The sequence below is a fragment of the Arachis ipaensis genome, chromosome B05 (assembly GCF_000816755.2).
Source record: "Arachis ipaensis cultivar K30076 chromosome B05, Araip1.1, whole genome shotgun sequence".
NCBI lineage: Eukaryota > Viridiplantae > Streptophyta > Magnoliopsida > Fabales > Fabaceae > Arachis > Arachis ipaensis.
Window position 1 is genome coordinate 144,168,719 of NC_029789.2, and position 18,281 is coordinate 144,186,999.

The 18,281-nt window shown below is 35.5% G+C and overlaps 1 protein-coding gene across 1 annotated transcript; it reads left to right on the forward strand.

The window, feature by feature from the left end:
- Positions 16,699-17,121, forward strand: LOC110272161. Its single transcript, XM_021124043.1, has one exon. The coding sequence runs from the start codon at positions 16,699-16,701 to the stop codon at positions 17,119-17,121; it is 423 nt and encodes a 140-aa protein (XP_020979702.1).

Genomic DNA, 18,281 nt, shown 5'->3' on the forward strand with positions numbered 1-18,281 from the left:
GAGGGATCAGCAGTTCAGCACCCGGCCACCCATAGCAACTAGCTCTCCCCTCCTCGCAGTCGCATAGCCACCACCGCCATTGCCACAGCAGCGACGGCGTTGACCACCGCAACCACCACTGCGTCCTGTTTTGTCGCCGAGCTCGCCTCCTCGTTGGTCGTCGCCGAGCTCGCCTCTTCCTTCGTCGCCATCGAGCTCGCCTCCTCTTTCGTCGCTGTTACTCGCCGTCAGTAATACTCTGTTCTTGTTCGGTTATTCCTCCTCGCTGCCTTCTAATTTTTTGTGCTTGATTTTATGATTTATTTGTTTGCGATTTTGATTTATTTTTTATCTGTTCATGATTTGTTTGTTTGCTGGCTTCATGATTTTGATTTTTTATTTTCTGAGGTTATTTGTTCATGATGAATTTGTTTGCTGCTTCATGATTTTGGTTTTTGATTTTCTGAGGTTATTTGTTCATGATGAATTGATTTTGGTTTTTGATTTTCTGAGGTTATTTGTTCATGATTTTCTGCCCCCAGCTCTCGTCACTGCCACAGAGAGAAGCTGAATCTCTCTGCCTTGCATCGTTCCACCGCTTGCGCCGCTCTCTGCGCTGCCGCGAGCTCAGCCGGCCACCACCAACTCTGGGCGGCACTACTTCTGCTCTTCTTCCCCTTTCCATTTCCTAGTCTGTCTCTGCTACATTCCAGGTCCCCTACCTCATCCCTGCTTCCTGCTCTATTTCTTTACTTTCTTTTATTAATTTTGTTGTTAATTTTAGTTAGATTGCTGATTAATTCTGTTTGTTAGGATAGATAGATATATATGCTGTTAGGTAGCTAAGTTGTGGTTAGAGGATTCTAGGCCTGATAATTGCTCCGTTCTTGATTATCCAACATGGCTTAATACTGCTTGTTTGCTGAATGATGTTGGTGTGATCATTGCTGTGCTATTTCTATTTCATGTGACCTGATTCTACCTGCTGCCCTGCTAAACTGTACTTGTGAAATTAAGTTTGATTCTGCCTCTGTACATGCAATCCATGCTTTTCTCATGTTAATTGCAATTTTTGGATTCATGTGCTTATATTTTGCTGCTACTTGCTGTCCAAATTTTTAGAAATTGCTCTGTTTTTAAACTTGCTACATAAGAGTTGAACGTGGCACTTTTCAAATTCTTAGTATCACTATATTTCTCTTCCTTAATGATCTATGAAGTTGTTTAATCATAAACTTTGATGTTTGAAGTTGTTTGTGAACCTCTAATATCAAGTTATGGATAATTTATTATGTGAAATTTTAAATTTTATTAAGTTAGAAATTATTGAATTTATATATTTAAAATTATTTTTAGATTTTTTAATAATTTTATTTAATACTTAATTAAACCGGTTAAACCCGGATTGAACCCCGGTCGAACCAGTGAACCATCAATTGGCGCGCTTCTAATTGCGTTAGAAAGTAGACATCCAGGGCTTTCCATCAATATGAAATAGTTCATACTTTGCTCAAGGATAGATGATGTAAACTGGCATTCAACGCCAGTTCCATGTTGCAGTCTGGTGTCCAGCGCCAGAAACAGGTTACAAGTTGGAGTTCAACGCCAGAAACAGGTTACAACCTGGCGTTGAATGCCCAAAACAGCTCAGGCACGTGAGAAGCTTAAGTCTCAGCCCCAGCACACACCAAGTGGGCTCCAGAAGTGGATTTTTGCACTATCTATCATAGTTTACTCATTTTTTGTAAACCTAGGTTACTAGTTTAGTATTTAAACAACTTTTAGAGATTTATTTTGCATCTCATGACATTTTTAGATCTGAACTTTGTACTCTTTGATGGCATGAGTCTCTAAACTCCATTGTTGGGGGGTGAGGAGCTCTGCTGTGTTTCGATGAATTAATGCAAGTATTTCTGTTTTCTATTCAAACACGCTTGTTCCTATCTAAGATGTTCATTCGCGCTTCATTATGACGAAGGTGATGATCCGTGACACTCATCACCATTCTCAACCCACAAACGTGTGCCTGACAACCACCTCCATTCTACATTAGATTGAATGAGGATCTCTTAGATTCCTTAATCAGAATCTTCGTGGTATAAGCTAGAATCCATTGGCAGCATCCTTGAGAATCCGGAAAGTCTAAACCTTGTCTGTGGTATTCCGAGTAGGATTCCAGGATTGGATGACTGTGACGAGCTTCAAACTCGCGAGTGCTGGGCGTAGTGACAGACGCAAAAGGATAGCAATTCCTATTCCGGTAAGATTGAGAACCGACAGATGATTAGCCGTGCAGTGACAGCGCACCTGGATTATTTTCACTGAGAGGACGGATGGTAGCCATTGACGACGGTGATCCACCAACACACAGCTTTCCATAGGAGGAACGTGGGTGCGTGAACAAGAAGACAGAGGAAAGCAGAGATTCAGAAGACAAAGCATCTCCAAAACTCCAACACATTCTCCATTACTGCATAACAAGTATCTAATTCGTACTTTTTTTATTCTTCGCAATCCAATTTGATAAGTGAATTGTTTTCCTGACTAAGAGTTACAAGATAACCATAGATTGCTTCAAGCCAACAATCTCCGTGGGATTCGACCCTTACTCATGTAAGGTATTACTTGGACGACCCAGTGCACTTGCTGGTTAGTTGTGCGGAATTACATAGCGTGAAGTAATTTTCGTGCACCAAGTTTTTGGCGCCGTTGCCGGGGATTGTTCGAGTTTGGACAACTGACGGTCTATTTTGTTGCTTAGATTAGGAAAATTTTTCTTTTTTTAGTTTAGAGTTTTCTATTGTTGTTCTTGTTAAAATTTTAGAATCCTTATTTTCTCTTTTAAAAAAAAATATTTTGAAATTTTATTTTTTATTATTGAGTTTCTCTGTTTGAGTCTAGTTTCATATTTTAAGTTTGGTGTCAATAGCATGTTTTTATTTTCTTTTAAAATTTTCGAAATTGGTGTTCTTTGTTCTTTCTTCATCTTCAAGTTGTTCTTATTTATTTTTCTTGTTTGATCTTTAGTTTTTCTTGTTCTAATTCTTTTCTTATTTTTCTTGTGCTTCTTCAAAACAAGTGTTACATTTATTGCCCAATTGGCTAGAGCGTTAGTCTATGTTCTTGGTAATTGGGTATCTTCTTTTTAAAAATCTTTTTCAAAAATAATTTTTCCTTGATTAAATCTTGTGTCAAACTTTAAGTTTGGTGTTTTCTTGTTAATCTTTTTATAATTTTCGAAAATTTTAGTTTGGTTTTCTAAAAATTTTAAGTTTGGTGTTCTTTCTTCATGTTCTTGTGAGTCTTCAAAGTGTTCTTGAGTTTTCCTTGTGTCTTGATCTTAAAATTTTTAAGTTTGGTGTTCCTTGGTGTTTTTCCTCCAAAATTTTCGAAAACTAGGAGCATTAGATCTAAAAATTTTAAATCTTGTGCTATCTTATTGTTTTTCTCTTTCCTCTTTAAATTCAAAAATATCTTTTCTCTCTATTTTAAAGCAAATTTATTTGAAATTTACTTTTAAAATTCAGATTTTTATTTCAAAATTTAAAATCTTTTTCAAATCATATCTTTTCCAATCAAATCCTTTCAATCATATCTTTTTCAAAACTTCCTAACCATTTTTTTATTCTTTCTCTTCATTTTTCGAAAATCTTCACCCATTTTTATTTATTTTATTTTAATTTATGTTATTTTTGAAATCAATAAATAAATAAATAAATAAAAATATTTTTTCTCTATTTTACATCATCTCCCTTTCTCCATCATGGATCTAAGTAGAAATGAACAGTCCAGAAGGACTCTGGGGTCATATGCTAACCCCTCTACTGCTTCATATGGGAGTAGTATCTGCATACCTTCCATTGGAGTCAGTAGCTTTGAGTTGAATCCTCAGCTCATTATCATGGTGCAGCAAAGTTGCCAGTATTCAGGTCTTTCACAAGAAGAACCTACAGAGTTTCTGGCACAGTTTTTACAGATTGCTGACACAGTACATGATAAGGAAGTAGATCAGGATGTCTACAGATTATTACTGTTTCCATTCACTGTAAAAGACTAAGCTAAGAGGTGGTTAAATAACCAACCTAAGGCTAGCATAAGGACATGGAAACAGCTGACAGAAAAATTCCTGAATCAATATTTCCCTCCAAAAAGGATGACACAGCTAAGGCTGGACATCCAAGGCTTTAAACAAGGAGATAATGAATCTCTTTATGATACCTGGGAGAGATACAGAGAGATTCTAAGAAAATGCCCCTCTGAAATGTTTTCAGAGTGGGTTCAATTAGACATCTTCTATTATGGACTTACAGAAAGAGCTCAGATTTCTCTAGATTATTCAGCTGGTGGATCTATCTACATGAGAAAGATAATTGAAGAAGCTCAAGAGCTTATTGATACAGTTGCCAGAAATCAGCATCTGTACCTAAGCAATGAACTTTCCATGAAAGAAGAGGCTAAAACAGTGACGGCTGAACTTAGTCCTGCAGAACAAGCTGCTGAATTCAATCAGCAATTGGATTTTCTAACAAAACAGTTAGCCGAATTCAAGGAAAGACTACAAGAGACAAGAATGGCTAATATAAATATGGACGTACAATTAAAGCAAACAAAGCAGCAACTGTCAAAACAAATAACAGAAGAGTGCCAAGCAGTTCAATTAAGAAGTGGAAAAACATTAGATACCCCACCTCAAGGTAGCAGGAAGCCAAGAAATGAGCAAACTACCCAAAATCCATCTGAGGACAGTAAGAGCCCGGAGAGAAATAATTCTGGCGCTAAAACGCCAGAAATTAGGTGGAAGACTGGCGCTGAACGCCCAAACCATGCTCAGGACTGGCGTTCAACGCCAGAAACAAGCAAGGAACTGGCGTTGAACGCCCAAAGGAAGCACAGTTCTGGCGTTCAGACGCCAGGAGCAGATGAGGAGTTGGCGTCTAACGTCACTCCAGCTTCCAACCCTGGCACTCAAATGCCAGAAAGAGATCAGACACACACAAGTGCTGATGACAACCCCTCTAAAAAGGCTTCTTCAACCACTTCTGTAGGAAATAAACCTGCAGCAACCAAGGTTGAGGAATATAAAGCTAAGATACCTTATCCTCAAAAACTCCGCCAAGAGGAGCAGGATAAGTAATTTGCTCGCTTTGCAGATTATCTCAGGACTCTTGAAATAAAGATTCCGTTTGCAGAGGCACTTGAGCAAATACCTTCTTATGCCAAGTTCATGAAAGAGATCTTGAGTCATAAGAAGGATTGGAGAGAAACTGAAAGAGTTCTCCTCACTAAAGAATGCAGTGCAGTCATTTTGAAAAGCTTTCCAGAAAAGCTTAAAGACCCCGGAAGCTTTCTGATACCATGCATATTAGAAGGTAATTGCACCAAGACAGCCTTATGTGATCTTGGGGCAAGCATCAACCTAATACCTGCATCCACCATCAGAAAGCTTAGTTTAACTGAAGAAGTTAAACCTACCTGGATATGTCTCCAACTTGCTGATGGCTCCATTAAATACCCATGAGGCGTGATTGAGGACATGATTGTTAGGGTTGGGCCATTCGCCTTTTCCACTGACTTTGTAGTGCTGGAAATGGAGGAGCACAAGAGTGCTACTCTCATTCTAGGAAGACCCTTCCTAGCAACTGGACGAACTCTCATTGATGTCCAACAGGGGGAAATAACCCTGAGAGTCAATGAGGATGAGTTTAAGTTGAATGCTGTCAAGGCCATGCAGCATCCAGACACACCAAAAGACTACATGAAAGTTAATCTTATTGACTCTTTGGTGGAGGAGATCAACATGGCTGAGAGTCTCGAATCAGAGCTGGAAGACATCTTTAAAGATGTTTCGCCTGATCTAGAAGATTCAGAGGAATTGAAAGAGCCTCTGAAATTTCCTCAGGAAGAGGAAAAACCTCCTAAACCCGAGTTCAAACCATTACCACCATCCCTGAAATATGCATTTTTGGGAGAAGGTGACACTTTTCCAGTGATCATAAGCTCTGCTTTAAACCCACAGGAAGAGGAAGCACTAATTCAAGTGCTAAGGACACACAAGATAGCTCTTGGGTGGTCCATAGGTGACCTTAAGGGCATAAGCCCAGCTAGATGCATGCACAAGATCTTATTGGAGGATAATGCTAAGCCAGTGGTTCAACCACAGAGGCGGCTAAATCCAGCCATGAAGGAAGTGGTGCAGAAAGAGGTCACCAAATTACTGGAGGCTGGGATTATTTATCCTATTTCTGATAGCCCCTGGGTGAGCCCTGTCCAAGTTGTCCCCAAAAAAGGAGGCATGACAGTGGTTCATAATGAAAAAAATGAACTGGTTCCTACAAGAACAGTTACAGGGTGGCGCATGTGTATTGACAACAGAAGGCTCAATACAGCCACCAGAAAGGATTATTTTCCTTTACCATTCATAGATTAGATGCTAGAAAGACTAGCAGGTCATGATTATTACTGCTTTTTGGATGGCTATTCAGGCTACAACCAAATTGCAGTAGATCCCCAGGATCAAGAGAAAACAGCATTCACATGTCCATCTGGAGTGTTTGCTTACAGAAGGATGCCATTTGGGCTGTGTAATGCGCCGGCAACCTTTCAGAGATGCATGCTCTCTATTTTCTCTGATATGGTGGAAAAATTTCTAGAAGTCTTCATGGATGACTTCTCAGTATATGGAGACTCATTCAGCTCCTGTCTTGATCACATGACACTGGTTCTGAAAAGATGCCAAGAGACCAACCTGGTTTTAAACTGGGAAAAATGTCACTTTATGGTGACTGAAGGAATTGTCCTTGGGCATAAAATTTCGAACAAGGGAATAGAGGTGGATCAAGCTAAAGTGAAAGTAATTGAAAAATTATCACCACCTGCTAATGTCAAGGCAATCAGAAGCTTTATGGGGCATGCAAGAATCTACAGGAGGTTTATAAAGGATTTTTCAAAAATCACAAAACCTCTGAGCAATCTGCTAGCTGCTGACATGCCATTTGTGTTTGACACAGAGTGTCTGCAGGCGTTTGAAACTCTGAAAGCTAAGCTGGTCACAGCACCAGTTATTTCTGCACCAGACTGGACATTACCATTTGAGCTAATGTGTGATGCCAGTGACCACGCCATTGGTGCAGTACTGGGACAGAGGCATGACAAGCTTCTGCATGTCATTTATTATGCTAGCCGTATTTTAAATGATGCCTAGAAAAATTACACAACCACAGAAAAGGAATTACTTGCAGTGGTCTATGCCATTGACAAATTTAGATCATACTTAGTAGGATCAAAAGTGATTGTGTACACTAACCATGCTGCTCTTAAATATCTACTCACAAAGCAGGATTCAAAACCCAGGCTCATAAGATGAGTGTTGCTTCTGCAAGAGTTTGATATAGAAATAAGAGACAGAAAAAGAACAGAGAACCAAGTAGCTGATCATCTGTCCCGGATAGAGCCAGTAGAAGGGACGTCCTTCCCCTCTCTTGAAATCTCTGAGACCTTTTCGGATGAGCATTTGTTTGCCATTCAGGAAACACCATGGTTGGCATACATTTCAAACTATAAAGCTACAAGGTTCATACCCAAGGAGTACAGCAGGCAATAAAAGAAAAAATTAATTAATGATGCAAAGTATTACTTGTGGGACGAACCCTATCTCTTTAAGAGATGTGCAGATGGAATAATCCGTAGGTGTGTGCCTAGAGAAGAAGCACAGAGAATCTTATGGCATTGCCATGGATCACAATATGGAGGCCATTTCGGAGGTGAGCGAACAGCCACCAAGGTCCTCCAATGTGGCTTCTACTGGCCTACACTCTATAGAGATTCCTGAGAGTTTGTACGTAACTGTGACAGTTGCCAAAGAGCTGGTAATCTGCCTCATGGTTACGCCATGCCTCAGCAAGGAATCTTGGAGATTGAGTTGTTTGACGTATGGGGAATTGACTTCATGGGACCTTTCCCACCATCATACTCAAACACTTATATTCTGGTGGCAGTTGATTATGTATCAAAATGGGTAGAGGTCATTGCTACGCCCACCAATGATACTAAAACAGTGTTGAAGTTCCTCCAAAAAACATATCTTCTGCAGGTTTGGTGTCCTTAGAGTACTCATCAGTGATGGGGGCACTCACTTCTGCAACAAACAGCTTTACTCTGCCATGGTCCGATATGGGATTCGCCACAAGGTGGTGACCCCATATCATCCACAGACAAATGGGCAAGCTGAAGTCTCTAACAGAGAACTAAAAAGAATCCTTGAACGGACAGTAAGTACCCGTAGAAAGGATTGGGCACGAAGTTTGGATGATGCTCTGTGGGCTTACAGAACAGCATTCAAGACTCCTATAGGGACCTCTCCATACCAACTTGTGTATGGTAAGGCTTGTCACCTACCCGTGGAGCTTGAACATAAGGCCTACTGGGCAACCAGATTCTTAAACTTTGATGCCAAATTAGCTGGAGAAAAAAGATTGCTCCAGCTGAATGAGCTAGAGGAATTCAGATTCACTGCTTTCGAAAATGCCAAGCTTTATAAAGAGAAATAAAAAAGGTGGCATGACAGAAAGCAGTCATCTAGAATCTTTGAACCAGGACAGAAGGTTCTGCTGTTTAACTCTAGGCTCAGGCTATTCCCCGGGAAACTGAAGTCCCGGTGGAAGGGACCATATGTGATTACAAGTGTATCACCATATGGTTATGTGGAGCTTCAAGATATTGATTCTGATAAGAAGTTCATTGTTAATGGACAGAGAATCAAGCACTATCTTGAAGGCAATGTTGAGCAAGAATGCTCAAGGCTGAGGCTAGATTAAAAGCTCAGCAAGGTCCAGCTAAAGACAATAAAGAAGCACTTGCTGGGAGGCAACCCAGCCATGGGGAAAACTTTTTCTGCCCTATTCTTGAATTTATTTGTTTATATAAAGTTCATTGCTACTAAGGTAAAGAGTCAATTGCATAAGTTCACAGGGTTACAGAAGGATTCAACACACAAAACAAAGAGAAGGAGCTCACTGGCAAGAAAACGCCAGTAAAAGGCTGTTTTGGGCGTTCAACGCCCAAAAGAAGCATCCACTGGGCGTTGAACGCCAGTAAGAATAGCCATATGAGTGTTAAACGCCAGAAATAAGCATCTTCTGGGTGTTGAACGCCAGAAAGAAGCTCCTTCTGCGCGTTTAATGCCAGATTTACAGCGTCCTGGGCGTTCAGAAAAACGCCCACTGACAAAGGAGTTCCTGGTGTTCAACGCCAGAAAGAAGCAACAGCTGGGCGTTGAACGCCCAGGAGAAGCAGCATTTGGGCGTTAAACTCCCAAAACATGCAGCATTTGGGCGTTTAACGCCAGGATGGTGGGGAGGAGGTAAATTCATTTTTACTTTATATTTTTCATTTTAATTTTAATTTTCATGTTTCAATTCATGATTTCTTGCATAAACATGTTACAAACCCTGATTTCTAAAATCCCTAATTTCTAAAAACCCTACTTTAAAAATATCAAATGTATCTTAATCCATAAACACAAATTCTTTTTTTCAATCCAATCCAACTCTTTTTCAAATTTTCCAAAACAAATCTATCTCTTTTCCTTCTAAAATCTTTTTCAAATCTCCACATTATCTTTTTCAAAATCCAAATTTATCTTTTTCAAATATCTTTCTTATCTTTTCAATCTTAATTCACATCTTTTCATACTTTTTTAAATCATATCTTTTATCCTATCTTTTTAATATTTTCGAAAATCCCACCCCCTCCCTTTTAAAACCACATTCGGCCTCCCTCCTCTCATCCACCATTCGACACAAGCTCTCCTTCTACCCATATCCTTTCTTTTCTTTTGCTTGAGGACAAGCAAACCTCTAAGTTTGGTGTGTTTATCCGTGATCACTAAACCATACCCACTAAGATCATGGCTCCTAAAGGAAAATAACCCACTCCAAGAGGCAAGAAAGAGAGTATTCCAAAACCACTTTGGAATCAAAGGAGGTTCTTAACCAAAGAACATTCAGACCATTACTACAAAATAATGGGTCTAAGATCAGTGATCCCGGAAGTCAAGTTCGATCTGAAAGAAGATGAATATCCGGAGATCCAAGAGCAGATTCGAAACAGGAACTGGGAAGTCCTAGCTAATCCTGAATCAAAAGTGGGAAGGAATATGGTTCAGGAATTCTACGCTAATCTGTGGCAAACAGACAGGCAGAGAATATCTGGAACTGCCCTCTATGACTATTGGACTTTGGTCAAAGGAAAGATTGTTCACATCCACCCTGACAAAATCAGGGAGATCTTTAAGCTACCTCAGCTGAAAGATGACTCAGACTCTTTCAATAGGAGAATGATGAGAACAAACAAGGGTCTGGATAAGATTCTAGAGGATATATGCATCCCTGGAGCCAGGTGGACCACCAGCAGCAAGGGTGTCCCAAATCAACTCAAGAGAGAAGATCTTAAACCAGTCGCCAGAGGATGGCTGGACATCATTGGGCGTTCTATATTGCCCACAAGCAACCGTTCTGAAGTCACCGTTAAAAGAGCAGTGATGATCCATTGCATTATGCTGGGAAAAGAAGTAGAAGTTCATCAACTGATCCCATCTGAATTTTACATACTTGCTAACGAGTGTTCTAATCTTTGCTATAGAATTATTTAATTATTATTTTGATTTGATCAAATAAATAATTATATTAATTCAAAATGGAATATTATTATATTTTTTGCTAGCACCTAGAATATAATAATAACATGATAATTGAGAATATTAAATGAGAGAATAATTAGTTATTCTATTTCTAAATTTGAATTCTAAATTAGGATGAGATCCTAACTAATTCTGTTTCAAATTGAGTTATGATATGATTCATAAATTTGAAAGATTCAAGTTTAAAATAGTAAGATACGATTCAAATTTGAATTGAGATTCAAATTTAAAATCATTAACAAATCTCATACTATATATATATATATATGTGTGTGTGTGTGTGTGTGTGAATGCCAAGAGTAGAGGAGATACAGAGGAGAATAAAACACAAGGGTTTTATTCCTTTACCTCTACACACATAAACGTATGTGAGCCTGATTCTTGGAGAAGAATTTTATGGTGTGCAAAGAGTTGCAAGAGGTTTCTCAATTTAGATCAAACGTCTATTGGTCAAAGATTTGACAGCAAAGGTTGGTCTCGGTGTGGATACGCATAGCACCTTTGTACCATCAAAGGAGAAAGTGATTTTTACTAGCGTACACAAGTATTTTGATATGATCTATATATTGTTTATTTGAATAAAATTTAAGTACAAAATAGATCTTTAAGATTACCTTCTTTTCTTTCGCTACGCGTGTTATGAACACATGGTAATCCTTCAGATGTTTCTTCTCTGCTCACGAACCCCTTTTGTGTTTTAGCTTTGGAACCCAAGAGTATCGTTGAGGACAACAAAAGTGAATTATTATTTTATTTTCAAATTAAAATAGTATATTTACACAATGGATTAGTAAATGCCACATGGGAAGCCAAACTAACGGCGCATCTTACAAGTTAATGTTTGGTTAGAAATGTCAAACGGAATAAATTTTTCATGGTTACAAAGTATATTTAAATTAGTCATGGTCAGTATTGTCAGCGCTTCAATCTTTTATGGTTAGAAAGGATTATTTACTCTTTATGTTTATATGCATTAGATAATTAGATTAGTGTAGTACTCTTTGAATTGCATGTTGTCAAGAAAAAATAAGATATAGATACATTTCAAAAGTGATTTTTTTTATTCAGTAAATTATCCTATTTTTTCTTTGTCAAATACTCAAATACAACAACATTGTAGCTAATATTCATTTCTCTCTTTTAATATAATCCAATTTTGCTTTTTCCAAATGTTAGCAGGTAGAAAACTAAATACAAGGGACTCTAGCATGGATGAATTGGAGATTGAATTACTAAATAACACAAATGCAACAACAAAAGGCACATGATCATTGAATCAGACGATGAAGACATTGATTTCAATTTCAAATATGTGAAACATGTTCTTGAGTATCTAGACATGGGAAATGAGGAGAACATTGTTCAACCGTGGCACACATTAGACCAGCAACTAATTAAGCCATCCTTGCTCATGGATTTTGATACATCTTGATTCCATGAAATTGAATCCAATGGAGAAGATGATATCAGATCCAATCATCATCATTACACCTTCTTTCTAAGAGAGTAAAAGAGGTGTTGCTCCAAATACATGAGATGTCATCAACTTACTTTCGTCAAGATATATTTTTGTTTCTGGTGTCAAAGATTTCAGAAGTATCTTCTTTTTTCCTCCAAAAAAGGGGGAGGGGGAATTAAAAAAGAAACAATGAATTTGGTAGTTTTAGAACCAATGTGAAAATGGATTAAAATGAAAATTATGGGATGTATCTTGGCATTTATACGTATATTTATTTTCTCCAATCTTGGTTCATTTAATTATGACATGATACCTAAAAGATGAGAATTCTCTATCAATCTACACATTTATTCTTATGCATTTTACTATCACAAATGATATTGTAGGGTCCACAAACAAAATAGTGAAATTTTGGGATTTAAAATCCTTTAAACTGATTGGATATACTAGACAAGAGGTATCTAATTTTGTTAAATATTTTTGCTTTTTAGGAATAGGTCACTACAAACCAATATATATGCCATTAAAATGCATATCTAGCACTTTTCAGTTAAAATTTGTGGCAACATCTCTATCAGTTTTATAGTTATACGATTACAACCTCTTTGGAACTGTTTTATAACTTGTGTAGTGAATCACCAATCTTGATCCTTATAAACAATTTTCCAAAACACATTACTAGTTGTGAATGTTTAGCCCTTTTTCCATTCTATGTTTTCCAAGTTTAAATATGTACTTAAACTTGAAAATGTTAGTATATCATCATAGAAAATATGGGAGCAAATAGCCAAGTTGTACTAAAATTTGTGAAAAGACGATAGTTTGCTTCAGTTTCTTTTTGGTAATGGAAAGTTTTCTAGATTGCTTTGCTGCTTTGGGATAGATGCAATAAGCACAAAATTGGTAAAGAAATGTTTGCATACTAGTGTCTTTTGTACTCCCTTGAGATTCATAAATTTAAAAATAGAATCTAAAAATTTTGTCCTTTGCGAATAATATTTTTTTCCTATCATCACCCTTTAGGATAATTTCTATATAGTAACACTTGGCCCTTCCCTTTCAACTACCTTAATTTGTTGCTCGTCATTGCTATTTTGTTTGTAGTCATTGCTATTTTCTGGTCTATTTCTATATTCACTAATATCCAGTTAAGGCCTCCACCATCGTCTACAAACTCATCTCTCCCTACTGTGGCCCCAGAGACAATGCAAGGTACTAGTGTTGGCACAACAAGAAAATTCATGCAGTTCATGCCTAATCCGAGCATGGGAGGAACATCAACTGGAGTAAGAGGGCCAGTTCCTGGTTTTAAAGCCCCAACACCTAACTCAATCAACGTATTCTCCGGTGGCAGTAGCAATTCTACCCTAACTTGATGATGCTTGTGATTTCTAGTATTGTACTTTGCTTCTATGTGTTTTTTTGGGTGATTTATATATGTAACTGAACACTCCTATCTTTTTTGCTACTTAAACCAGTGGCGGAGCCACATTGGAACAAAGGGGGACAATGGTCCTCCCTAATTTTAAATGTTTACATGTAAACTATACGTTAATTTTAGTTTAGCTCTCCTTAAAATTTTATTTTAGTTTTATTTTATTTCGTAAATATTTTTAGTTTCTCTAATATTTTATCTAACTCCGCATCTGACTTAAACAATGGTCATTAGACTTTGAAAAAGACTTTTGATGCTTGTTACTTTTAATTTTAGTGTTGGTTTCGATTATGTAATTTTCTTGGATTATGACACAGCATAGTTGTGTTACTAGGTAATGTGAATAATGGATTTAGTATTGTTAAAATAGTCTTCTTAAATGTTAGCTACATGTTATTGCAAGTGCTACTTTTGATATCTGATTGACTGATTCATCCTTTCTGTTTAAATATGTCATTTTTTTAATTAAAAATGGTTACATGTATCATATTTTAAATAAAAAATGGTCACATATGTCAAATTTTAAAACAAACGTGACTATAATTGTCAAAGTTTTCATTCTCATTTCATACAAATATCAACAACTACATGACTCAAAGAGAAGACAGATTCAACCCTAAATCATTATCATCTTCTAACAGAGCCCTTACTTCACCCTAAGCACTAACAAAATGTTCATGATGAAACACACTAACAAACCCAGAGAAAGCATAACAAGCCACACTTTCATATATTGAATTTCCGCTTTAAGCTTCCCCATCTTCGTCACAATCTTCTTCTTTGCCTCATTATTATCGCTTCCTCTGAATTCTCTCAGTTGAGTTGTAGTTTCAACGTCATCTTTTTTTTGCCCCATTAGTGTTCTGGCCAAACCCACCAACCACCTTCAATATCATCAACCCAGACAAAATATTGACAGTCCTTTGTGTGCAAATACATAAATTTCTTCAATGTAACTCACAGAAACTCAAAACCCATTAAAAAAATGCATACCGCTCATAGAGGACAACAGATGAACCATCTCCCAAGATTGTTCATAGTGTCAGATTCCAACAACATCACATTTGCCATCAACTTTCATCACATCTTTCCTTCTGAAATTGGAAGCTCCAGAATCACTACTACTCCCCATCGAAGTAACATGGTTCAATCGTTGCCTTGCCATACCTTGTATTCTCTTTTCTACTCCAGGTTAGGTGTCTAATTTGTTAGGGTGAATGCTAGAGTATCACTTTGTACTTAAATTACTAAAAAAATAAATAAATAATATTTAATAAATTTTATATAATTTATTTTTTATTTTAAATATTTTATTTTTTACTTTAAAAAAAAAGTTAGACAATTTAGGTACTATAAAAGAAAATTTGGGTAGTGCATGCTCATAAATTATATTATGGTAGTTAATTATTTAATTTTATTCATATATCATCAATTTAATCAGTTATACATGACAAAAAGTTATACCATGCAATATATTTATTTATTATGAATTTCTTTTCATGCTCGTAAAAAACAGAGATGTCAATGAGTTATAGCTCAAATGACATAGTCTCCTCATACTCAATTAAGAGATCGCAGATTCGAGTCTCCTATCTTTGGTTAAAAAAAACAGAGATCCATACACTAGTATTTAAAAAAAAAAGATAATTTCTAATCAATTAATACGTAATTTATCCTCTATGACATGTTAATTTTTTTATTTAGTCACTAACTACATTATTAATTTGGATTTTTCAAATTTAACCAAAGTTAATATTTAGGATCACTTTATAATTAAGTTATTCTTTAAACGTATACCCTTATTGTATAATTAAGTTTATTCTTTAAAATTTTTTGTTCGCCTCCTTTTTTTGTCAATGTTAGAAGTGAGACTCGAATAATTCGAGAACTCTAGGTGAGGAGGGGAGATTATGCCATTAGACTATAGTTCAAATGATATAGTCTTCTCTCTTCTTCGCCTCCCTTATCCGTCCACTTTCTGCATCTTTGATTCAATGCTTCTCTGCATATTTAAAAATTGGATAATGATATATCTTTCTACATCTATTTTTTCTTAATTATTTTATCATTAAATTATTGTTAAGGTTGCAAGTGTGAGGAGTATAAGGAATTAGTCATACGTCGAAAAAAATATAAATAAGTGAAGAGTATATAAGATGAGAAACCTATTAACTTGATGCTTAAAGATTTAAGTTGGATGTGACATTTTCTCATCTTGTATTCTCTCATTTTGATTCCTCTATGATAACGCTCAATCAATCAATTTGATTGGTTTGATATTTAGTCCTATATATTGGAAATCTTGATTAGGAGAGAAACAAATAGAACGACAAAAATATAATACCATTGAAATTTTTCTAAATTTGTATGTAGGAATTTAATTTATTTTTCATTATATTTTACGAGGCACATCACAAGCGCAAAACCCTATCCTCTATTGTTCCATCTTCATCTTTAGTGCAAATGGCAACCTATAGCAATCAGATTCTTAAGGATCTTGTATTGGAAATTCTAACAAAATTACCTGTTAAGTTTTTGAAGCGATTTAGTTGCGTACATAAATTTTAGCTAAATTTACTTGAGAATTCTGATTTCAAGAACATATACTACGAGAATTTAAAATCTAAAACTACTTATTCATCGTTTCTCCTTCTATGGAGATATTTTCGTGATGGAAACGTCTATGAAAATGATGTGCATTTACTTTCTGGAGAAAAGTATGAAAACATGGTTACGTTAGTTTTGCCAAGTCTGTTTGAAGAAATTGGCTTTTATAGAGTTATAGACTGTGTTAATGGTATCATATGTCACTATAAAGAAGATGGTCTTAATGTAAAAATAGGACTTTAGAATCCAAAACTGACGAGTATAAAATTATTCCGCCGGGTATTACTGATGATGAGCCCGGCTTTGATCGGCGTGTAAGTGTTCATGGATTTGGTTATGATAATGTGAATGATGATTATAAAGTTATTCAATGTGTATATTATATTTATGGTCAAACTTTTTTACAAGAGCCTGTTCTAATAATTTGAAAAATTTATAGTCTAAAAAATAATTGTTGGAAGAAACTTGATCTTGAACTGACTAAGAAGGAATATATACATGATGCTTCTGTAGCATACTTGAATGGAGTATGGTAACCAGTATGCCACTAATGGACTTGAAGAAGAACAAGTACTTGTGTCATTTAACCTCAGCACCGAAACATTATTTCGAACCACATCAATTGTTTGGCTGCAAGAAAATGATGATAGCCCTATCAGAACTTTGGCGGTGCTCAATGAGTCTGTTACTCTGATTTCCTCTTTTGCTAAGAATAATCGCATTGAAATATCCATTTTGGGTGAAGTTGATGTGAAGAAATCTTGGGTGAAGCTTTTCACATTTGAACTCTTTTCATTACAACTTTGTCATCCAATGAGAATGGGCAACAAATGTGATCTAATATTTTTTATCAGAAACTACAACAGTGAATTGGTTTTCTTTGATGTCATCACGGGCAAAGTAATTCACAATATTAATATCAAAACAAGTATGTTTAGTACATGAATTTATAAGGAAAGCCTCCTCTCTTTCATCAAAGAAATTAATTGATTAGTAAATATACAAATTTAAATGTAAGATGTACTTAAATCGGGTATAAAAAAAATATGTAAACTTTTTAAGATGAAAACTAATTTTAATATTCATGTTAGTAGTTAAAATTGATTTGATAAGTCAACTTGTATTACATTTTAATATTCTGAAATAGTCAATTATGTTTTATATTTTAAAAAATATGACTCTTGGTGTTAGAAAATAATAAATTTTGGATATCTGAAAATATGCTATAAAAGAAGCTATAAATATGCTACTCTTATGATTCATTGGATTTCATAGTATAAATGAAAATAAAAAAAGCTATAAAAGACGAGTAAATGTTATTTTTAATTACAATATATTAAATATAAAATAATTAAATATTATTTTAAATTACTTGACAAATACCATTCTAAATATTGAATAGTAAAAAAATTTGGGTAATGCATGCTCATAAATTATATTATGGTAGTTAACTATTTAATTTTATTCATATATCATCAATTTAATCAGTTATATATGACAAAAAGTTATACTATGCAATATATTTGTTTATTATGAATTTCTTTTCATGCTCGTATAAAACACAGATCTATACATTATATTTAAAAAAAATAATTTTTAACCAATTAACACATAATTTATTCTCTCAATTTTTTTATTTAGTCACTAATTAACTACACTATTAATTTCGATTTTTAAATTTAACCAAAGTTCGTTGATATTTAGGAATACTTTATAATTAAGTTATTCTTTAAATGTATGTCCTTATTGTATAATTAAGTTTATTTTTTAAAATTTTTTTTTTACTTTTTTTTTTTTAAGTTAGGAATGAGATTCAAATAACCCGAAATTTCTAAGTGAGGAGGAAAGACTATGCCATTAAAATTATAGTTCAAATGGTATAGTCTTTTCTCTTCTTTGCCTTCCTTGTCCGTCCACTTTCTACATGTTTGATTCAATGCTTCTCTACATCTTTAAAAATTGGATAATCATATATCTTTCTACATCTAATTTTTTTAATTATTCTATCATTAAATTATTGTTAGGGTTGCAAGTGTGAGGAGTATAAAGAATTAGTCTTGAAAAAATATGAATAAGTGAAGAGTATATAAGATAAGAGACGTATT

Coding starts and splice junctions, on each gene's coding strand:
- LOC110272161 (XM_021124043.1), top strand. CDS start 16,699: ATGGAGTATGGTAACCAGTATGCCACTAATGGACTTGAAGAAGAACAA.